This window comes from Rhyacophila brunnea, unplaced genomic scaffold (genome assembly GCF_057557595.1).
Source record: "Rhyacophila brunnea isolate RB1 unplaced genomic scaffold, BYU_Rbru_1.0 scaffold_18, whole genome shotgun sequence".
In the NCBI taxonomy this organism is placed as follows: Eukaryota; Metazoa; Arthropoda; class Insecta; order Trichoptera; family Rhyacophilidae; genus Rhyacophila; species Rhyacophila brunnea.
In genome coordinates, this window is record NW_028232837.1 from 23,420,814 (window position 1) to 23,445,696 (window position 24,883).

A 24,883-nucleotide genomic window follows, 5' to 3' on the forward strand; every position below is an offset into this window, starting at 1 on the left:
TTCTTTTTCTCTTGTAATTATTTTTAAACTAAGATATCAACACTTTTCAACGAATCGAAACGACGAACCGCCACTGCTCTCGAAAATTATAATATTAATCGTAGGTATTCGTTCCTTAATTTGCCACCCTCTATGATGTACAGCCGCTAAAGAACGCATGACTGCTTAGGTCCACGGAACGTCACTGTCGAGAGGTGCAAAATGATGGTTTTCTTCGTGTTGATTTTCAAGCCGATGAGAGACGAACAATTATTATTGTTATGCATTATGTGTACTAAAATATAATAAGTATTCATGTATGGTATATTATTTTCAGAGCATCGGAACATTGGGTGTTATTAAAAAAATAAGAAAATATTTTTGATAACCTTTTACCTATTCTATAGTCATCCGGTAAATATTGAATAATAATATAAATTTTATGAATTTGATTGCAAAAATAATGTTTGAGAGAATACTGATATATTTTTTTAAGTATATGTAACAGGTTTCTTATTTTTTTTTGTTACGACTAAACAACGTTAAAACTATTCGAAATAAGTTCAGCCTTCTTTGTACTATTAATATGCACATATATTATTAGTATTGCATATTTTTCTGCTTATATTTGAACATCGTTGCCATCAATACCGGAATAGTCACAAAAAACCCGTGTATACGGTCAAAATCGGTTATAAGGAATAATTCGCATACATAAATTATGGATGGATCGATGGCTTAGAGGCGAAAGCTTTACCCAGAAAATGAAAGACTTTTAGTTCGAGTTCCATTTGGTTCAACATGTATGTGTCTGGCATGGGCCCCACATCGTGAAGCGGGCCCCCGGGCTGCGATCTTTGGCGGGCTCTCCTACCTATCGCTAAGGATACAGGCAGTGTGACGCTCTACAGTAGCGTTTTCCCGGTGTACGCGGTAAAATTAATGTGTAGGTATAGGTATTTAGTGTTTATTGTAAGTATATTTTTAATACATCCATTTGAATTATGGAGATGTCGAGTACTGACACATACTTACAAATTGTATCGTACAACCACGTAATTTTAAATAGTAATATTATTGAAGGAAAATAGCGCTTTTTTTTTACTAGTGAAGCAAATTTGTGATGTGCGTTTATCTCACTTATCTGGTTGACTCGCCTCGCCGGGCCCCTCCTGAGCCCAGGCCTCCAGGCTACAGCCCTGTCAGCCCCCCCCCCTTGTGGAGACCATGGTGTCTGGGGTATTTTAAAATCGTGGTTTTTCTATAATAAATTTTTTTAAGAAACTATTTTTTATGTTCAACGAATAATTCACAAGATTTAAGAATGTAATATTCTTTTGATTGAACATACAAACTAAATTTTGAAAACTTTTCAGGGAAATATATTATAACGACTACAGAAAATATTTTTGAAAAAAAATATGAGATTCGTGCCCATATGCTTTTACCAACTAAGCTATGTGCACCCTACTTAATTACGACTAAATTAACAATAAACCTACAACTAAGTCTGAAGTTCGATAGTTTTGACAGAAAATATGACGTAGTTAGAGCGACGCCGAGCGAGAGAAAACGATTCAATAGAGCAGTCGGCAATAATTACGGTAACAATAGTTAAATTCATCCCATGTAATTCGTGCGCAGTAGAAGAAATCGCAAACTGCGCAATTTCAATGTCAGGTTGTACCATTGTATTAGATTGTACAATTAATTTTAAAGCATTTTTATTATTTTATATCAAAGTATTTAAATACTTTAATTACTAAACGGTGTCAGGATGTCTCCAAATTTTAATTGTGACGTACTTGCACTTGTTAATAATTTAATGAACTTACTATTCTTTCATTCAAGATACTACAATAATAATTCAATTGTATTTCTTTTAGTATTGCAGGTCCGTCTGCGTTGGGATATGCGTATCTTGGTGAACTCAATCCAGTCAAGCATCGAGACAAAATGCTGACACTTGGAAATGCTTCAGTTGCTCTGGGAACAGCCGTCGTCCCATTGATAGCTTGGGGAGTGCTTCCGACTGAGTTCAAATACCACATGGGCTTCTTGGGTTTCCACTACAGACCATGGCGACTGTTGGTCTGTCTTTTTGCCATGCCAAATGTTCTGTGTGCCATCATTATCAGTAAATATCCAGAGAGTCCCAAGTATCTCTTGAGCAGTGGAGAGCCAGAAAGGGCGCTGGAAGTCTTGCAGTATATTTATTCCGTGAACACTGGAAAACAAGCTGAAGATTTCCCGGTTAGTTAAATATTCATTTAATTTTGATTTATTACTTCTTAAACGTTGCCAGTAATCACACAAAAAAAATATTATTTTATTGTCTTCGTTTTACCGTGCCATCACCTAACGGAGGTCGGGGTTACCATCGAGGGAATTTTTGCTATATCATCTACTACCCGGAACAGTTTGCGATAACGGTTTGCCGATTAACGATAACGACAGTGGATTTGCAATATTTTCTATTGAAGCAGAAATGGCATTTAAATTAGATTAATTAGTGATATTGTTAGTAATGTATCCATATTCCATGCAACACATTTATTAGATATTGGAGTCATGAAAGGATGATAAAAAGTACTGTAAGTATAAAAAAATGTGGCGGCATGTTGGCACTGCCCAGGGGCTTCATTTTGTCTATGGGCGTCACTGACCATTGATCTTTCCTTGAATTAAAAGTGGGGAAATTCTGTACTTTTGTCCTCTCATAATGTGACCGAGGTACTATAGTTTTCTCGTGTTGATACTACGCATAGGGGCGCGCCAAACGGTGTTATGGATGTGAAAAAATATGAAAAAAATCGCTTGATATACTAAAAATAAACTCGTATATTATATTATTACAACAATGTACATTTAATATACATACCTACATATTATATTATTTTTAATACTACAACATGCGACAGGCTATGAGGCCCAATGACAGTAGTGTAGTGAAACAGTGGTGCAGTAGTATAAGCAAACGATCACATAAACACTCAGGCTTTGGAAAAATAATGTAAAACAAAATAAAATACCATGAACAAATTGGGATCTCACGGGGTATCGAACCCGGAGCATCCGGATAACAGCCCAATGCATTACGTACTCGACCACTAGGGCAGCCATTCATCTATAAATATTTTTAACAACATTGTGCTTTCGAGCTCCATAGTACAGTTTTACAGTAAAACATGTCATAATTTTTGTTACATACTTATTGGGATGACAATAAAATAATTGTTTCAAGTTTTCTTTGACTTCTGTCATAATTTTCAATAGATTTTTTTATTTGGGGGGGGGGGGGAGGTGGCATTCACATTTGATGCGTACTTGACTACGTATAACTTCACGGTTCTTTCCCATTCGATTCGTCAATATTGAAATTAAATTTTGTTACCCCTTCAGTCCAATGAATTTCGAGGATGTGCCTATACAACCACATTTTGAAAGCATTAACTCTTCGTGACATCTCCTAGTTTAGCGTCCATACTCTCCATAGCAAACATCTGGCGATGTAGTCCACAAATGTCATGTCTTAATGCGACACTGCGCAATATCATCATTTATATTTTTAATAAAATTCTAATGTTTTCAGGTGTTGAAATTGAAAAACGAAGAGAGTGTTTACAAAGGAAATGAATTGAAACAATCAATTTTATCCAGCTTATGGAACCAGACTGCCCCACTCTTTAGGGGACGCTATTTGATGTTCACTGCCATTTTATGTTTCCTACAATTCGCCAATTTTGCTACGTAAGTTTTACCTTGTCCACATTACGAAAAATGAAAAGCTGATGATTAAACGGATGTATGAGCAAGCACCTCTCTTTTCAAGCACCAAACTTTTCCTAACGATTTTTTTAAGTTTAGTCAGTTGTATCATTAATAATTCGGATAAGAGTTTAAAAAAAAGTTTCTGAAGTATTTTGAAATCATTTATAATTTTGAATTTGATCTGAATTTAAACCCTGAGCTTATATAGTGTGGGTGCCGGACGAAATCCCGAAGGCCGAAATCCCGAATGCCGAAATCCCGAAAAATAAAAAAAATACAAACAGTAATAATTGCGCAATCGTAACACTTATCGTGAATTGCGCAAATTTTACATTTAAAATTGGCTCTCTTGTACAATTTGCGCAATTCAAGATAAGTGTTAAGATTGCGCAATTATTACTGTTTGTATTTTTTTATTTTTCGGAATTTCAGCCTTCGGGATTCCGGTCATTCGGGATTTCGGCCTTCGGGATTTCGGCTTTCGGGATTTCAGCATTCGAGATTTCGGCCTTCGGGATTCCGGCCTTCGGGATTTCGACCCAAACCCATATAGTGTACTTATCATTTCAAAAAACGATTTCAGGACAAATGGACTTTACATTTGGTATCCAGCAATATTAAACAAAATGTTGGACTCCCCAAACACCGAGTCAAGCTTTGACTTCACAAATATGTGTTCAGTTCTGCAAGATGGATCCCATACATCAGGCAATGTACAGAATATTATGGTAAGTAAATTTGAAAACAATAAATTTAATATTCAATTTAATGGTTTTCTACCCGGAATTGGGCTATTCTACATGATAATCTTTCTTGGATCCGCATATGATGGATACATTTTTGAAACTAATAAGTTATGCGAATGGATAACTATTATTCTTCGTAAAAACTGTATATTACAACTATCACTCACTCTGTGGATGTCCATATGCACTATTTAGCAATTGCGATTTACTTTACTGTAGCATTTCGAACCATAATTTTAAATTTTAATTTAAATAAAAGATTTTTTGAATAATAAAATGCCTAATTCTTGTCAAATTTGGGATCACAGAGATTATCAATATAATTTTTTATCGTGAATATTTTACAAAAATTATCTCGTAATAAATTATACTAATGGTTTCATAAATGCGTTTAAAAATTAATAAACGTAAAAAATCTTAACACCACTGCACAGTTATGTACCGAAATATGACTATATTCTAAAACATTAGAGCGAGAGGTTTAAAAGAATACTATTTTATGTAACAAAAATACTTTATGCAGTCATCAAATGTTTAAAATAAATATAAAGGATAATAAGGCTTAAAAATGATATAAGTAGATTATCTACAACGTGTAAGGTTTAAGTGTCCAGGATCATGGTTTGAAAATACAATAAAAACTCAATTTTGACCTTCGACGAGCATGTCCCCCCTTCGAATTTTAAAAAACTAACCAACCCAATCTGCAATATGTATTATTAATTCAAGGGAAACAGATAAGACTTATCTGTTTCCGTTGAATTAATGATACACTTTTTGTCTGATGACCCATAGCGTGCCTAAACTATTATGGTTTGGTTTAGGCAGGGTTTAATTGAATTTTAAAAACTAACCAACACAATCTGCAAATTGTATTCTTAGTGCAAAGAAAACAAATACATAAATATGAATGAACGTTTTGTATCATTTTCTACATGCGTAGACATTTTCGACTCAATCATGTCAAAATTGCTTGTTTTTTGTTTTTAGCGGTTGTATTTTCTATACGAATGTTGTCTATTATATATGTTCTGCAGGTTGGGTACCTGTTCAAAATATTATCTATGGATGCAATATCGCAAGTATTTTTAACGTACCTACGCACACGTAGAAACTTTCAAAATTAATTGAAATTAGCATGAATAATGAATAAAAATTTAAATTACTAATACATTAGACTTGGCAATCTCTCATGAATTTGGTGATCGTTCAAAATTTTCTGCAGAATGACGAAACCATAGAATAAATTTGTCGCCGTGACAGCATGTGGACAGTATTTGAATAATGATTCTAAGTGAAACGGCAAATAATTTTCAACTGTATGTGGAACGAAATTTCGGCCGCGTTGCCATTCGGAGAGCGATTTATTTTGTCATGGCGTCGGATGACAATATTCTTAAATCGCATAAAGATGACTAAAAAACTTTACGTATGTACTTAAAAAAGAAAACATGTCAATGAATATACTATTATTATTACGAATATAATAATAAACATAACATAAAAAGGACGCATGTTGAATTTTTATGACAAATTATATTTCGTTCGGCTTTGCGTCATTTGCACAATCCGCGCATCGCCTAGTCACGATCTTTTAGCCCATGCCTCAGCTGAGGTGTAGCCTTAATGAACAATTGCAATACATATTATTACGACTGATTCAACCGAATAAACCTTATTATGATTGCCGCTTGAATTTGTTATAACCTCCATCACAAGGGTAAGGTTCAAATGATATAAATATGGCGGAAAACTCGACGTGGATTTATCTGTTTATATGACACAAAGAAGATGGCGACACCCCCAGATAACATTATTTTTATCTTCAAGATTTACGATTCATCTGCGTCAGTGGCATGCTTTATAATTTAATTATATGTGTGTGAAAAGCGTTATTAGTTTGATGTAATTGTTCGATTTACATGTGTAAATCAATAATTGCCTTGTTCTGTATGGATATTAATACTTAAAGTCCAGACGAGTGAGTTGCCAATAATTGTCATTAAAAAATTCATAATAATTATTTTCACAATAATTGTTAAAAAGAAATTAATATAGATACACTACATAAACATATTATTATTTGCTTTCGTGTGGGATATATTATTTTCCAAATATCATGAAATTTTGTGAGTCAATAAATTAAGGATATTATTCTCCATGTAACTTAATGGCGGACATGCTCAGCGTAGGTCAATATGGAGCTTTTATTGTATTTTCAAAGAAAATACAATAAGGGAAATGACAAAAGAAATGGCGTATTTCAAAAAAACACTACCTTATTCTTAGGTCAATAATTATTATAAAGCAATCATTATTCGTAGGATGTTTATCACACTTGAATGGTCAAAGACACAGCTTATAATTAGTATCTTTAGAATTATCTTAAAATGTATTAATCTTGCCCATTTTTTGAATAATAAAATGCCTAATTGCTCGTCAAATTTGGGATCACAGAGATTATCAATAAAAAAATTTATCGTATATATTTCACTACAATAATGTTGACATAAATTATACTGATGGTTTTATAAATGCATTTAAAAATTAATAAATGTAAAAAATCTTAACACCACTGCACATGCATGTACTGAAATATGACTATATTCTAAAACATTAGAGCGAGAGGTTTAAAAGAATACTATTTTATGTAACAAAAATACTTTATGCAGTCATCAAATGTTTAAAATAAATGTAAATGATAATAAAGCTTCAAAATTATATAAATAGATTATTATCTACAACGTTTAAGGAATGTCCATGACCATGCTTTGAAAATGCAATAAAAGCTCCATTTTGACCTACGCTGAGCATGTCCCCCCTTAAAGTTTTTTTTTCAATTTGGACCCCCCCTAAACAACATACCGTTTTTCTTGTCTGATTTAGCATTTTTCAATAGGCATCATTCTAGCTTTCATAATTTTCATAACTATAGCTTTTTCGACACCATAAACACCTAAATTATGAGTACTTTTTAGTTGTTTACGCCGTAAACAACTAAAAAGTTCTCATAATATAGCTAGTATATTATAGAAGATTTTTTTTAATTCAACATGCTGGCCTTTTGTACATAATATCTATAAATATATAAAAGAAAGTCTGGTTAGTTACACCATTTATAACTCGAGAACGACTGGACCGATTTTTACGATCTTTGCATTGTTGAATTTGTCTCAGCCCCGAATAGCAGAATAACTATTAAAACATCGGAAAATTCACGGGAAAAAATTATGAAGAAAATTAATTTTCTCATACATTTTGTATGGAACGGCTTTTGACTGGTATTAATGAATTTGAACGATGAACCTCGCGCATTCGAAAATAAAAGAAAATCACAAAAAAATTAAATCCATATACGACGCCATATCTGATACATGATAGAAACAATAAACAAGAAACAAACAAACAAAAGAAAGAATGATAGTCGAAATATCTAACTGTCAATAGTGTAGTGTTCCCAACATTTCGTGCTTCATTTCAATAGCTCAATTTGCTTGAAAACGACAATCGCTGAAGCAATTATTTCTGCATCTCCAAGTCAGATACGCACATTATTTGCTATCATAATTTCGACATGCTTCCCATCGAATCAACCTGAACTGTGGAACAAGTACAAGAATGACATGTCAGAAGACATTTTACATCGAATTCGTGTCAGTTCAGGGAATTCCGATCTCGAGGTAAATGAAGAGATATATAACCAGGCTTTGCTTTTGATCGAAGACATGTGTTACCTTATGTGCGGCAGTTTGTTAGTCAAGTTAGGAATGCCAACGCCACATCGTAGAATGTACGACACTTTCAATCGAGAATTGGAACGTGGACGTAAATATGATCGAGATGCATTGAACCAATCAGTTCGAACGAATGTACCTCAAACAGAAGGAAGTGTACGATAAGTTAATGAAGGCAATTGATGATGGAAATGGTGGCTTATTTTTCCTCGATTCGCCCGGTGGAACTGGGAAGACATTCCTCATGACATTGATTTTGGCCACTGTTCGTGCGAGATCGGAAATCGCTGTAGCAGTTGCTTCTTCTGGGATAGCGGCCACGTTGCTAGAAGGATGCCGAACGCTTCATTCAGCGATGAAGTTACCTTTAAACCTTCAAACGACTGAAAAACCGACATGCAACATTGCGAAACACTCAGCAATGGCCAAAGTTTTGGTAGCAAGTAAAATCATCACCTGGGATGAATGCACAATGGCGCACAAACGCGCATTGGAAGCACTCAATCGAACTATGAAAGATCTGCGCAATGACTCAAGATGATTTGGAGGCGCAATAATTCTACTATCTGGCGATTTCCACCAAACACTACCGGTCATTCCAAGATCAACCGCTGCCGATGAAATAAACGCTTACCTCAAATCATCGACTCTGTGGCGCTATGTGAAGAAACTTCAGCTGACGACAAACATGCGAGTTGAATTGCTAAACGATTCATCTACCAAAGATTTATCCAAGCAATTGCTGACTATCGGTAACTGCCGTATTCCTGTCGACGAATTGAACGGATTGATTTCGTTTCCGCTGAATTTTTGCAATTTCGTCTCAACGAAGGACGACCTCATCAACAAAGTGTTCCCGAACATCATTGCTAACCACAAAAACCACAATTGGTTGAGTGAACGAGCAATTCTTGCGGCAAAGAAGAAATATGTGGATCATTTAAACTTCACAATTCAAAATCAAATCGTTGGTCCACCGCATTCCTTCAAATCTATCGACTGTGTAACAAACGAAGATGAAGCAACCAACTATCCAACTGAATTTTTAAACTCATTGGATCTGCCTGGCTTACCACCGCACAATTTACAACTAAAGGTTGGCTCGGTAGTCATCATGCTTCGAAATCTGAACCAACCAAAACTATGTAACGGAACTTGTTTGGTGGTGAGAAAACTCATGGGCAATGTGATTCACGCGACGGTAATCAAAGGAATGTTCAAAGGTGAGGAAGTTCTCATTTCGAGAATTCCGATGAGCCCAACCGATATGCCATTAGAGTTTAAACGAATTCAATTTCCGATTCGTCTTGCATTCGCCATGACGATCAACAAATCACAAGGCCAATCCTTGAGTGTTTGTGGCCTGAATCTATAAAATGAATGTTTCTCTCACGGTCAATTGTACGTAGCATGTTCACGTGTCGGCAAACCATCCGCTTTATTCGTTCTCGCACCTGACAACAAAATGAAAAATATCGTATATCACAATGTGCTTCAATGAAGGGAATCGACCCGAGTGCAACCCATCCAGCAAATAGTTTAACAGAAAGTAGTGCAACAATGCTACGCGAATCATTTCGATTCGCTTCAATAAAGCAAATACCTTGCTGCCACGTGAATTACATCCATTTCAATGTAATTAAAATACTTTTCATTTTGATTTGACTTTTGCACATTTATTGAACTTAATTCATTTTAAGTATTAATTTTAACTTTATAAAAACTGAATTTAATTCAGCTAATAAGTTAACAGAAGATTTCTTGATTCTGAGGCGGTAAGAAGTTCGCCGGGTCAGCTAGTATTAATATAAATGTTACATAATGATGATTAAATTTCTTACCTGTATTAATTTTTACTTTGATGAATTATTTTTATTAGTTGTAAAATAAGAAATTCTACTTCGACCTTTGTTCGTGTGAAAACATTGTTATTAATTATGACATATTTTATTTGAAATGCGAGTTTCTAAAACACTTTTTAAGAATTTTGGGAGAATCTAGAATTTTTGTGAATGACGGTTGGCAGTACTGCACCCAAACCATTTTTCTGTGTGCGCATGCTCTCATTATGCGAGATATATAGCTTTGAAGTCTATTTACCTCCTCAGCTCCTCAATCATGTACGCCTTTGTCATAAAAATATACAATAACACATTTTGTTGTGTTAAATTGTTTGACTTAATTTTATGAATACTTACTAAGTAGGATAATTTATGGTAATGAACATACAATTAAGTTCATTATTTATCAAACAGCCACTATTCGTATTTGCTTTGATAAAAAATACTCATAAATAAAATCAGTACATAATATACTTTTATCTTTTGTTTTATTTTCTATTGCATTATTTTTAATGCGAGAAACATGACGGTTATTCATTTATATTTATCACGAAACATAAATGCATAAAATTTACTTTACGGTGTCCTTGTGATTTTAAAAATAATTTAGAGCGCCGGTTCCCAAAATTTTCCGAGTCACGACTAGGGCCATCAAAAAAGTATCGAAACTTGTATTTCAATACAGATACCAGCGCATCTATTCTATACACAAGGCTGCTATCGGCGGCTATCGATAGTAAAGTTTATCATATTATTTAATTGTTACAATAAGTTAACCGTCTGAACTGTCAATAATGATTATTATTTTGTTTGATATTGCAGTGAGTAAGTAATTGTTATAATTGAGTCGATATACATGTCTATATTCGGGTATTTTTTCGTTCGTTATGCGTCAATGACATTGAGCTACTTTACGAGCTGCTTGTTGGCGAATTTACAATCTGCCTGTAAAGTCGCCCAGTGTCATCATCGAACAAGCTAACAAGCAGATTGTAAACAATCTACCGAGAAAAGTTGAAAGCCGGTCAACTTTACACGCTACACGCCGGCGTGTGGGCCTACTGGGTCAGCGCAGTAGAGACCTCACGGTAAAAAAACGAACTACGTTCTGTCAAAATAGTCACTAGCTTGTTGGCTTCTCAGCGAATGGAAAGTTTTGTGTGTCGCCAACAAACAGCTCGTAAAGTAGCTCAATATAATTGACGCATATGATAATGATTCAAAATTATGGTGTTTTTTGGCGTAAAATTATAGAATACTATATTACAGATTTTTTTCGCGAAATCATTGCGTTGGCAACACTGACGTGATGTTGAAAGGAAATTCACCGGCGCTAGCACTTTCAATCTCGAAAAATTGTCATTTTGGAACCGGTTTGACTGGCAGGCAATGCGCAGGCTATACAAGAAGTGCGATGCGTTTATCTGCCCGAATGTAGAAAAGGCTGATCGCTACAAATCTCGATTAAAATCCTTTTGAAATGACAGTTCCATGCCTACATAGTTGAGTAATGACAATAACATATCGCTATTTTTTCAGAACCAAACTGAAGTGGAGTGTGACGATACTTTGGTGACTGGGACATTCACCCTTTCAATACTTCTATCGACAGTGGTGTCTGCGATAACAGTTTCGTTCGCATTTACGCTGGGTTTCTTTGGAAAAAGAAACCTTTTGATGATCATCTACGTCTTATCAGCCATGAGTTCATTCTCACTCCACTGGATTACCAGCACCATCGGCTCCATTGTGGCCTTTTCATTCTTGCAAGTCTGTGGAACTTGCATTGGTCTTACGAATGCTTACACCGTGGAAGTGTTCCCAACTAACTACAGGTAATGATCAATGTATACACACCTTTTATATTATAGACCACACGTTCCCAACCCTTTTCCAGTCGTGACCCCATTTTATACAAGCCAAGTAGGGATTGCAATACTGAATGAATATATCAATACCGGTATTTCGGAATTAATTATTGAATACCGGTATTAATACTGGTATTCGTCAAAATATATTACAGAAAAAATTAAGTACCTATCAATAAATATGACTATTAAAATCTATTTAAAACACTATTTTATAGCAACCTAAAGTACCTACCTACATTTATTATGTTGACCTTTGTACATATGTAGGCATAGATCATAATTTCTTTTATTTTTTTAAACTGTCAATTCATGGTGGAACTGCATTGTATTGTTGTTTTAATTTAATAAAACGCATTTTTTTGTAGTACTTATTCCACGTTTAATCAATAAACTAGTACCGGTTTCGTCCGCCTCAGAGGGACATTTTAAAATGAATTTGAAAATGTCCCTCTGAGGCGGACGAAACCGGTGCTAATTTATTGATTAAAAGTGGAATAAGTACTACAAAAAAATGCGTTTTATTAAATTAAAACAACAATAGATCATAATATTTTTGAACTGCTAATTTTTACAATTAATAAGTACTATAAGTCCGGGTACAGAAAAATGTCTTTCAAATTCAACGTTTGTTGGATCAATAATTATAAAATAATTAAACATATTTGCCACGAATGTTTTCTTTTTCGAAATATTATAAATTCATCATGACAATTCTATAAGTATATTTGAGTGATTTCGTTTTAATATTATTTTACCTTTTTGGTTTCAGTTTATATATTTGTGTGTTGGCAGCATAAAACTTATATATTATATTTAATACACAATAATATAATACTTAGTATGTAATGACAAAGAAACATTAAATTCATTTTCGAAAAACATAAACATGTATGCTTTCTTAATACCGAAAATACCGGTATATTTAATTTTTGAAACCGGTATTTCGGTATTGGTAAATAATTGAAAACTGGTTTTGAAATATTAGTATTGCAATCCCTAAAAACAAGTGACCCGTGACCTCGATATATTGTAAAAAGCCTTTTTAATAGGATAAAAAATACTCACCGAAAATAGATTTTTCAGTATAATGTAATTAAATATAATTTTAACTTCAGACGCATATAAAGCGGCAGTTGAATATTGATAACTGTTCTAATGTATGTGTACTGGATGTGCAACACCAACTTTTAAAATAAACCGATGCATTTGGAACCTTGTAAAATTAGCATCTCCGTCAATGCGTCAATTGGCGGCGGATAATCTTGAAAATAAAATATGTCGCAATTATGGATAAGAGAAATACTTTCCCAACACCAACTCAAAATGTCAATTTTGTTGGTTGGACCTTGTCATAAGAGTGCGATTTGGTTCAAAATCAATATATTTTTATATCTACTGTTTTAGCCGGCGACGCCACAGAAAAGAATTGGCTTGAGGTCGCGACCCATATGTTGGGAACATGTGTTATATATAAACCATATTACGTTCTCTATTATTGAGGAAAATAATTTCAGTGACACGTTTAGTGACGTAAAACCCGACGTATGATCGATCATATTAAAATAATTTAATTATTATTCCGAGGTCTCTTTTTAAAATCGTTCGACGAAACGAGTCATTTGCGTTAAAAAGTCGCCGCTGGATATTTCTGCATTTTAGGATGATGTCCTTTAGATTAATTTTATTTTATTTTCGAAAACCTACTAATGTATTTTTTTGCTGTTTGTCATTCAAAGTATAAATAATAGGTTTTAGAATTCGTTGGTATATATCGTATCCGGAAATTTGTACGTAAACAGTTCACCGCAGGACACTTCTTCGTGCGCCGCAGTATGTGAAACATGAGTTCGTGTAACATTTAATCAAATGACGAGTTCTTCGTTGAACATTTCACCATAGAGTATATTTGTACGTATGCTACAACATGTGGCGAATTTTATGAGGTTACTAGGTTAGGTTAGGTTAGGTTAAGGTTAATCTAATTGGAACAGTACTATTTGCAAACTATCGTCGCATTTTGTAAGATACGTACAAATGTATTCCACGGTGAAATGTTCAACGAAGAACTCGTCATTTGATAAAATGTTATACGAACTCTTGTTTCACGTGCGCACGTGGCGCACGAATAAGTGTCCCAGGATGAACTGCATATGTACAACTTACATGTAACGGTATATATATGTATAACAGATAGCACAAAAATTCACAAATAATTCAACTGACACTTGAGAATGTATTTTATTCTTTCTATCTTATATTTCATTCACCTTCTGCGTGCTTGATTCATCATGAAAAATTTTAGGGACTCCCTCTTGAAGATCGCCAATTGGTCAATAATTATGCATTCATGTAGTTATTTTTAAGAAGCTTTTGATCAGTATGTGCTTTCCCGTTGAATTATTATACAAAATGCAGTTTTTTTCCTACCTTTGCACCTAACTGAAGCAATATGAGGTCTGGGAGAAAGACTTCGGTTTCCTGGCTAATTGTATTTCTAGGGTTGGATTGTGTTAATACATTAACGCCCATAGTTTCTAAGTCGGTTACTTCCATAATTCGCTATTTTGAGAAAATCACAAATAATTTCAAGATAAAAAGAACTTTTTATATACAACGTTTTTAAATTTTCTGCTGAATTGCTCAATATGCTCAAACTTGTATTTGATATGAAGTAAATAAAAAACAAACAAACAATTAATATAGAATACTAAAATGTCATTTTGACATTTCATTTTGATTTCCATAGTAACGCACGTATATATTAATAATTTAGTTGCTAGGACCACCCTCTTAGCAACTAATAATAGTCTTTTACTTTTTACGGATTTTTTTGAAATATTTTTCCATACAAAACAGAATTTACTGAAAATGAATTCAATTCTGTTTAAAGATGTCTAAAAGTATTAAAAGAATGCATTGCCATCGTCTTCTAATACATTCTAAAAGTTTCAAATGTCTAGCTAGTCGAAAAGTTAGTTATAAATCGATTGCAAGATTTGTACTGGACAAACAACCACCGGACAAACAAGAATACGACCTAATAAAATCGTTGTAATAATAATAATAAAAATCATCCAGCACATTTTGTACGTGAAATTGAATAATATTTTCTTTTTTGCAAACATGCTAGTAAATAATTAAAAAATATGAATAGCGAAATAAAATAAACCATTAAAATAATTAAAAATGCCGTCTTTTAAAATTGGTCAAAGACTGGCGGCTGATGAAGTTGACCGACTTTGCAACCAACTTCCGGTTTAATACTAACTTACTAGGTAATAAACGGAACTAGATTTCTCGATAACAGTTTTTAGGTGAAGTGTGCAGTTAATTACTGTACGAAAATATTTTCTTGGCATCGTGTTAAAACTGTGAACTAACATGCTCCGCCCATTTTTAACCGCAATTTCATTATAAGTTTCTCCCATTTAGTAAACAACAGCGCCTGGTAGCGTAGCCAAGAAGATGTTTTCGTACAGTATATTCCTCCATTTAGGTACGTCTTCAATTTTCTATGATGACTAGAATTACCTAAATATTTTGTGGACTGATCTTGTGCTGTTTTGTTGTTAATATTTCGTAAAATGTTTGGTGGTCAATTTCATGATTATGTTGTCTACACAGAGTTCTGAGAGTACATCGCTCCTTTATTAGTATTTGGCAGTCGTTGATGACATGCCACACAGTTTCGTCCTTCAATTTAAATCTTTTTATTTAGGCTCTCAGTGCTCCGTTGTATGTTGGTCATTGCCCCCACATCCTGAAGCGGGCCCCCAGGCTAGGATGTTTGGCCTGCCCCCCTACCTATCGCTAAGGGTAAAGGCAGTGTGACGCGCTGTGTGACAGGCTAGAGCTCTGTAAGCCCCCCTTGTGGGGGCCATGATGTTGGCATCTGTGTTTTTGTGTTCCTGGCAATAGTAATGGTAGACATGATGTTTGGAATAAATTTCCGCGTTATTGATCCTGTGGCGGATGTTATGCATCTGTTGTTCCATAGCTCTATCATGTCTTCGTTTAGTTTTTTTTTTGCGTAACCTAGGCAGGGGAAAGTGTGTTGTAAGTTGATCGTCTTTTATCTGTTGTGGCTTGTTTAGCGTATTTATCAGCTTCATCATCCCTGTGTGACTTAGATATAGAAATCTTGATGAGTGGTAGGAAGCCAGGTCATATACCGGATTATCACGCGCTGACGATGATTATGGTGTTTGGAAAAGCAGAACGCTCAATTTGATGTTTTTAAAAAAAATTTTAGAGCTATGGCCGTCTGTTTGACTCTGATGGTGGGAAGAGTCGGGTCAGTGGCTGGGACAAATGCTATTGGCATTTTAATTGAAAGTGTTTGTCCAGCCACTTTTTTCTCATTTGCTGCATTATTGTTCGGTAAGTAATGAATTAAACAATTTTAAAATATAGTATAATATGTCGATATATCTAGCGTAGACATAACCACTTGTTGATGCGATGGCATCAGATATTATGCAGTCATTCATTGTGGACTACATAATATCTGATGCAGTTTGTAAAAGACATTTGCAAACGATGCGTTTGCTTTTAAATTAAGAGAATTTGTGGCCTTTCAACTCGGGACGGTTTTACTCGGTCAAAACCAAATGCCGCGTATTCGACGTTTGCATTCTGACAGTGCTGCTTTATGGTAGCAATCAAGGCACCTTACGAAGGCTCAAGCCAACCATATTATACTGAGGTTTGGGAATAGTTGTTTGCGACGGATACTGTGTGTGATATGGCTTTAGGAGTAACGATGAGATAAGATAATGAACCAAGCAGCCTGGTTCAGCCACGTGCTGCAGATGCCAGAAGAGTACCTCAAACCGGTTTGTCTGTTCCTGAGTTCCTGAAGAAAGTAATGAGTGCTCTAATTCATTGTTTGGTATTTTCCCCTTTTAAACAAATTATGAGTCCTGTTTTAATGTTTTGAGCTGCCAATTTTATTTCTTTTACTAAAGATAATGTATTAAAGGACATAAGTACACGATTTATTTTAAATTGAAAACCCATGAATGACTAAAATGGCGGCCAAAATCATATTTTTTTCTGATAATTTTTTTACCAATTATTTTTAGTGTAAATATACAAAACTTTCAAGCGTTCTTCAAATATTTCTTAGCTTAACTAATTGTACTTGTATTTTTGTTTGTTTCAGCATCCTTTGTAGTATGTTTTGCATTGCCGGTCAACAAACCAACACCAAAGAAATCAATACCTCAAACTCCAATATATAGACCATACTCAATTACGTAGATAACCAAAAATGCTAGAATTAGGTACCAATTAAATAATCTTATCAAATTATCAATGAGTTATTTTTTACTCAGCTGTTTTGCAGAGTACCTATTCTTCAGGCACGCTCAAAAGGAGGGTCCTCGGTTCCGGAATAACATTCTTCCGGAATTCCCAGGAATAAAAAATCACGAATTAATCAAATGAATGGAGTATTACTTACGACGATGGTGTAAAAGATGGAACAGCGCGGCGCAGCCGACATAAAAGGAGAAAAGTCTTAGTAATATAGATTATTAGATCAGTCGTATCGAGCCGTAAGTAAACATCCCACCAGTGGTTAGATATAGCTGGAACGTGTCCGGAAATTTATACGTATGCAGTTCACCGTATCACACTTCACTGTGAAATGTTGTATCGGAAATAATAAATGGTTGTATATCCATCCATGTGACAGAACCATCCAACCTCTTTGGGTCGTATAGTACTGAGATAAAATCATGTCTAAATAAAACACGATTCTTCTCGGTTTATAGGAAGCCAGCGGTAAACAATTTTTTTAAATAGCCGATACACTGGATTATTTGTTAGGTTAAGTTATCATTCTAGAAGGAACATTATTGTCTGCAATGATCCACGCGTATTTTTTTGCATCTTGGTGCTAGAGATGACCGTATAGTATAAGGTCATCAGCTCTTTCCGATAAGAAAGCTCACGGCGAACTGTGCTACGATGAAATGTAATACGTACAATTTACATGTAACCATAGCTGAAAGTCAGGTGTTCGTGGCTAGGCTTAAAATGGAAAGTGTTTGGGCATGAAGAGGGTACGGAAGATTTTAATTTCACTAATGACGAAGCCCTTACTTATAGGTGACTTTATTTTTTTTAATAATTGCACAACTATAAATACGATAAGTTATATTTTATTTGAATGAGAAAGGTGAGGTTGTAGTTGTAAGTTATTTTATTTACATTTTAATTTGGTATTACGTCCAACTACTAAGTCCATTTTTTTATATGGATACATATTTAATAAATAAACACATAACTGTTTTTAAGGTTGTTTATTGTTTTATGTCTTTTTTTAATTATTACATGATAGTATGGCTATATTATTTCGGTGGTTATATCTATCGGTATGTATGCGAGGAACGACTATTCAATTGAGAGATTATTTGTGAACTTCTTGATTGAAAGGTTTGATATCGACTGAGACCGTTAGTTCTACTTTATGTCGAAATGTTACTATAATTTGCAATAATTTAAAATATTAGTAGATTGTTTTAAATAACTATGTATGTAGGTATTCCCTAGAAAATACTTACGACTAGAATAAAATAATATTGCGGTCAGCACTTTTCGGCTTGAGAAGTACATTGGTAGCGGAAATTTTTCTGTTGAAAATGACGCAATCGATTCGTCAGGAAATTAAAAAATCGGCCTCCAAATAGTTCAATCCAAATTTTACCAAATTTTTTACAAAGCTTTTAACCAATATTTCCAAATGAGGATTCAATAGATTTTTCGTGTGATTTTACTTAATGAAAGTTGGATAAATATTATTTATTTATAATCGCACTAACGATATATTATCTTAAAAACATAAAAATGTGACTTTTTATTCAATATAAAATATCAGTAGATTTGATAAAAAAAAGTCTTATTTTCTTCTTATTCTGACCAAAATATTATCAGCTCTACTGAAGTTGCAGTACGCATGGCAACGCTGTTTTAATGTATATGTCTATTCCCCAACCTCCACTAGTAGTCTTCAGCACTGCATACAGCACTATAAAATCGCAACCCAAATGTGAAGGTTCCAGAAAACACTAATGAAAGCAGTCATCAAGCCGAGAAGAGTATGAACAGCGTGGCATGGCCCGAATCGACGGACGCCCTCGTGTTGTTTGTTCAGTTGGAAACACTCATCATAACTTACTAGAACTAGAGACCCAATCATTCAGACCTCCAACCTGGGCTCGGTCGGTCGCGAAGCCGCCGAAGCCAGGTTACATTCAACCGAACCATGCTAAACTACAGATAAGCATAAGATATAAAGGGGATAGGCCATAAACATCGCCTAGGTGGCTCAATAAGTAAAGCACAATACCCTAAGTAAGGGTGCAAATAGACTATATGACGATCGGGCACATATATGCTAAGAGCGTTTTAGTGTCTATGATCAAATCTATGCCATTCCGACATATTATACATACATATTGTATGAGAGCTATGACATCGTATTTACACTCTGTGACACCCTGTGACACAGGACGCCAACATAAGAAACGGGTTTTTCGACATATATATGACCAATCGTCATAGAGTGTATTTGAAGCTTAAGTAAGAAGGTTCCAGAATAGTAGGTTATGTTATTAAAAGAAAATAAAACTAATATTTTCTGATTTTGCTTAAAATTATCTGTAACGTATATTTTAATAAATAAATAACAATACATTTGCTAGTGTACAGTGAGTTATAATTAATAATACTAAAATATTTAAATATATATACTCTTATTACTACCTATATCAAAATATCATATTTTAGAATTTAACAATAAGTACGTACTAAAAATAAAAATGAAATTTATAAAAAAATACTTATAAAATAGTTTTTGCAGTCTAGTATAGTAACTTTAACGCATTGTTGTCGTTTCTACGTCATTAGTTTTATTATCGAACTATAATGGTGTTACTTTTGAAGATTTTACCTTGCTGCTTGGTAAAAATATACTGCATATCAGGCAAACTGTAACAAAACATATTATTGAATTAAGACCACACTTTGATGTTGACCATAATATACCAGTGAAGTTAGCGTTAAAAAATATTGACTTTTCTGACATTTTTAATTAAATTTGAAAATAGCTGATATACTGGATTATACGTTAGGTTAGGTTAGGTTGTCATACATCACCAATTGATGGGTCCCGTGATACTCTCGATTAAGACCGAGGGTGGTACGGGGCGGGTTTGGTGGAGGGACTTTAACTTCTCTGATACATTGTATAAAAATGTTTTGTGCTAGACCTCCATTATGTATAGAAACACATTAAAATGCATGTCTTTATATGTCCTGGATTTATTTTGGACATTTATACATTTCTAAACTGAAATTCAATCAAATCAGACGAACATTGTTAATTGAAAGTTGTAATTCTTCCGCCATCTTGTTTCATCTGTCATTCTTGAATTCATGAATTTTGCCAAAATCAACTATAAAAATTGAATTAATGTTCATATTGAAACTAATACAATTGAATAAGAAAGCTTATGGCGATCTGTGCTACGGTGAAATGTTTTACGTACAATTTACATGTAACCTTACCCCCCTCGAACCTTTTTAGTAAAAAATGTAAAAAATTAAATATATGGGATACATACTGATCAGTGTTGTCTAGGTACCTATGTCTTATGTACCTATGTTTAAATAATTTTTGCTACCAAACTTCTGAAATAGGTGTAAGTTATCTCTTCGCACGCTAGTTTTACAGTGTTTACTTACCCAATAATAAAGCTCCGTATGCGTAAAAGTTTGCTGGGCAATTCGTCTCTATGAGATATCCAATCAAGTTGGTTCCTGTGACAGAGCCTAATCTTCCGAACATCATTATTAGACAAATTGCCATACTTCTGAAATTATAATAATAAAAAAACATTGTTACTTAGTCGATTTAATACAGTGGGGCACAACCTGTTTGCAAGAAGAGCCAATTTATTCATTTTATGATTTTTCACGGGACGTAGTGGGTTGTGGACAGTGTTGAAAAATAATAATATATTATACTAGACGACGCTGACCTCGCGCGATCCCTTCCAGACTTTAGCGGTAAGGGTAAAAGAATGTTTGGAAGCTCTAAACTGGCTCTCACATCTAGATCAAGAACGTCGATCTCTTGCAGCAGATGAAGACCGCGCATATCTATCTAGCGACAGTTATACGTAACCTTCGAAACGTATAGATAGTTGGATGCGGCGATCGGCATGCCGGTATAGGAATTACCAATTCTTAGATGTTTGTATGCGTCCTGGCTTCTTATCGATTGCAACAGTAGATGTTTTTTTAAAACAAAAAAGTTGCATTCGACCAATCTGCGGAGCTCCATTTGGCAACGTGTGTTTTGTGAATAACGATGACGTCATCGACGTATTCGACACGTTGCAGGTGGACGAGTTTTGATGTGAGAGCCGGTTAGAGTTAAACTAGGTAGCTTTACAATGTACATCGGAATAAGACTCGGGCTCAGAGGCCAGGTAAAAGCTAAACTTGTAGACAATAAGAAATGGGGTATACCCCCTAGGAACTGGGCGAACATCTGTGATGCTACAAGATGATCCATAAAATATCATGAATTCAAGCCGAACATCTCGCTAAAATGAATGAAATGAAATGGATGAACTTTTTGTTTCCATAAGGACAATTGAAGTTATCCCTCCAAACCAAAACCCGCCACGCACCACATCCGATTTTAATCGAGCGTATCACGTGGCCCTACATTGGCGATGTGAAGCATCTAGTTCAGTTTTAGGCCGGGAATGCCCTAGGAGAAGATACCCAGGGCTAAGGTTGCTACGCTCAAAGTGAGCTCTGACTGAGTTTAAAGTTACTTTCTAATGCAAAGTGCCGGGGAGAGAAGAGCACAGGGAAATTATAAAAATAAAAATGATTCTAGTGTATATATAACAAAAATAATGAAGCTAATCATACGGACAGTAAAAAATATATGAAAAGATCTTCACGCCCGCAGTAAGACGCCACAAATTTTTAAAATGCAAGATAATTGACCTTAGTAGCAACCAAGTTGGACGGTCGGATGGGCCCAACAGCTGGTTGGACCGACCTGAGCATCTCCTCCCGTTCGGAGCACATTCTAAGACATTCCCAGTGGATGTGGTTTGCATCCTGAATTGCCCATAAGGACAATATATTCGGAAGAGGGTTTTTCTTAACTGATGTCCCTCGAAAGACTTGTTTGAATAGCGAAGGTAAATGTAAGCCGTGTAGTTCGCCAAATTAAACAATATGATTTTTCTCACCTGTACTTTGAAGGTATCAGCTCAACACCATAAGTATTAATGATACCAATCAGGATACCGTTAGCCTGAAAGATTAGAAGGAATATCCAGACCAAGACTTTGTTGTAGACAAAGTCCAACGTGAGAGCAGCTATGGTACCCAAAGCGAACATGACGATGAGGGCCAACTTCTTGCTGATGAGCCTCAACATCCCCGCTAATATCAGGTTCAAGACTGCTATGACGCATGAGAATGCTATCATCAGGATATAGGTGTTGTCCGCCAGATCTTCGACGCATATCACATCGGAAGTCTCCTGAAATCAGTAAAAATGATAATACAGAATACAATAGAGAAGTATAATAGCGACACCTTTTAATAAAAAAATAAGCTCGAATGTAGCTTTTGCACTGGCTTATAGACAACACCATGCAATTACGAAGAAATTTATTTGTATATAGTTCAATTTCGATCAGTCATACATTGAAACTTAACCTGTTATAAATTTATCTGGATCCTGTTTGCGTTTAGATTTAATCACTCTATGCCTGTAATTGTATTACTAAATGTGAGTAAATAAATTAACGCAGTGATCACGAAATTAACATTTTATCTGTCATTCTATATTTCCAACTGTCAACTACTTAAAGTCCTGAGGGTAGAAATTAGGGGTGTCCTGAATTGTTAATTAAGCCCTATGGTAAATCCAGCCCTGCTTCTATTCATATGAATCTGGTTAGTAATAATATCACTTTCATTTAAATTACGAGGATGGTAGACATTGTTGATGAAATTTAAATAGTTATTAAGTAACGCCTGCATGGTTAATAAATACTTGTACATGTAGCTTAGTGGTAAGAGCCCTCGCCCGGAAAGCAAAATACGCGTACATTATTTAAATCTCACTAGGTCGAAGGTTTTTTAATGATTTTTTCTAATCAGAGTGTTTCTGGGATATTTCCAAGTTGTATATTTTCAATGAAAAATGGTACACTATTGACCTGTACCTATGTCTTGAATAAAAAATATTTTTATTTAGTACAACAAGATTGGTCGAACGGTTTAAGCGTTGGCCTTCGTGTCTATAACGTCGTGGGTCCCGGGTTTGAATCCTGGGAAAATAGTGTTTGAGTCAGAGTATGGACCTGATAGGTTGAGCAGGTGGCTAACATCCATTTCTCGTAAAAACCAAAATCTGTTAATACTAACCTCCACACTGTGGAGGCCCATACGATCTTATTAGGATCGGGCATGGTATAAAAAAACAACACTCTATGGTGATTCCAGAATGAATTCCAGAATGAAGTGCGGAGATTTGGTAGCCATGGAAAACATAATATTTTATGCCTTGGCAGCATTTGACATATTGCCGGGCCTAGGTATATTCTAACTCAGTGGTCTCCAAACTCAATAACGATGTGAGCTACTTTCAGAAATTGAAATTGTCTGGTGAACTACTTATACGTCATATTTCTTCTTTATATTTTTTTATCATCGTCCTTATATCCTTTTTTTCTTCGATCCTAATAAGATCATAATATAGGCCTTCACAGAGTGGAGGTTTGTATTAACAGATTTTTGTTTTTTTTTTTTTTTGCGATAAATGGATGTCAGCCACTTGATCAACCTATTAGGTGCATACTCGGACTTGTTGGGTCACTACTGTGGTGTTCGATGTGTGGGTTGAGGATGATGATAATGAAGTCTACGATGTAGCAAGGTGGGATTTATTAGCAGCGTATCGGTACAATAGTATATTATACAATGATAGTACATATAATCTACTGAGATAGTTACGAGCTAGGTACTTAGATTCGAGTGACATTTAGATAAATTATTCTTCGTTATTTATACAATAAAAAGTAATACATTAACATTAAATTCTGGTACATAATCATATTGGACTAATTATAGAGTCAGCGTTTTAAATCAAGTAGCTTGTGAAATATTATTTATTATTACAGTCGTAAGAAAATATGATACCATGAAAAATGATTATTCGGCTAATACACCGTAATGACATAATGTGCTGTGATATGATGTAATAATATACCGTATCTAATATCGCCAATCAACTTGCTGATCTAGCTAAGATTTGTTTACTGGAAATTGATTCGCTGGGAATATATTATTGCAGAATAATTAAACAATAGATATTTGATCGCTACTATACTACAGCTACAGACTCATACACAAATTGAAAAACAATATGTGTAGGTACTTGCCAGAGCCAGGATTCGAACCTGGGACTCACGACGCAATAGGCCGACGCTTAAGCCGCGCGGCCATCGCCTGCCATACATAATATTATTATATTACTTAAAAGAAATTAAGACATCGGACTTCCAATAAAACATAAAATGCATACTTTAATTATTTAATTATTTCCAAACAAAATAATAATTGAAAAATATCTTGAAGTAAGTGTGAGTAAAAGTAAAAATAATTAGTGAAAAGAATAGCATTCACCTTCTTCCACAATTTCACAACTCCCATCTGAATGCAATTATCAATATGTAGGTACATCTGTGAGTGTTTATACATTTACTTTTAACCACCTTCATATTGGAAAACGTTGAATCACACAAGTAGGTAGAACAAAACAATGCCTTCATTTTGAGCGCAATTCGAACTAAAATTGGATACTTTTCTGTTGGGACGAAAGGCTATACAGATTC

General features: G+C 34.7%; 2 protein-coding genes across 3 annotated transcripts in view; one reads left to right on the forward strand and one right to left on the reverse strand.

The window, feature by feature from the left end:
* Positions 1 to 17,255, forward strand: part of LOC147073334 (synaptic vesicle glycoprotein 2B-like) — a 35,832-nt gene extending 18,577 nt beyond the window's left edge. Inside the window, exons 4-9 of the mRNA XM_085945228.1 lie at positions 1,866 to 2,232; positions 3,572 to 3,729; positions 4,334 to 4,478; positions 11,611 to 11,906; positions 16,195 to 16,322; positions 17,107 to 17,255. Of these exons, the coding sequence (XP_085801354.1) occupies positions 1,866 to 2,232; positions 3,572 to 3,729; positions 4,334 to 4,478; positions 11,611 to 11,906; positions 16,195 to 16,322; positions 17,107 to 17,204 (1,192 nt within the window). The 3' untranslated portion in view covers positions 17,205 to 17,255. The remainder of the gene's footprint in view (positions 1 to 1,865; positions 2,233 to 3,571; positions 3,730 to 4,333; positions 4,479 to 11,610; positions 11,907 to 16,194; positions 16,323 to 17,106) is intronic.
* Positions 17,256 to 19,717: 2,462 nt separating this feature from the next.
* LOC147073335 (synaptic vesicle glycoprotein 2B-like) overlaps positions 19,718 to 24,883 on the reverse strand; it is a 42,152-nt gene continuing 36,986 nt past the window's right edge. For both annotated transcript variants that reach the window (XM_085945229.1, XM_085945230.1), the window contains exons 9-11: positions 22,226 to 22,521; positions 20,694 to 20,821; positions 19,718 to 19,937 (exon numbers count right to left, since the gene is read on the reverse strand). In XM_085945229.1, coding sequence (XP_085801355.1) covers positions 19,870 to 19,937; positions 20,694 to 20,821; positions 22,226 to 22,521 — 492 coding nt within the window. In that variant the 3' untranslated portion in view covers positions 19,718 to 19,869. The remainder of the gene's footprint in view (positions 19,938 to 20,693; positions 20,822 to 22,225; positions 22,522 to 24,883) is intronic.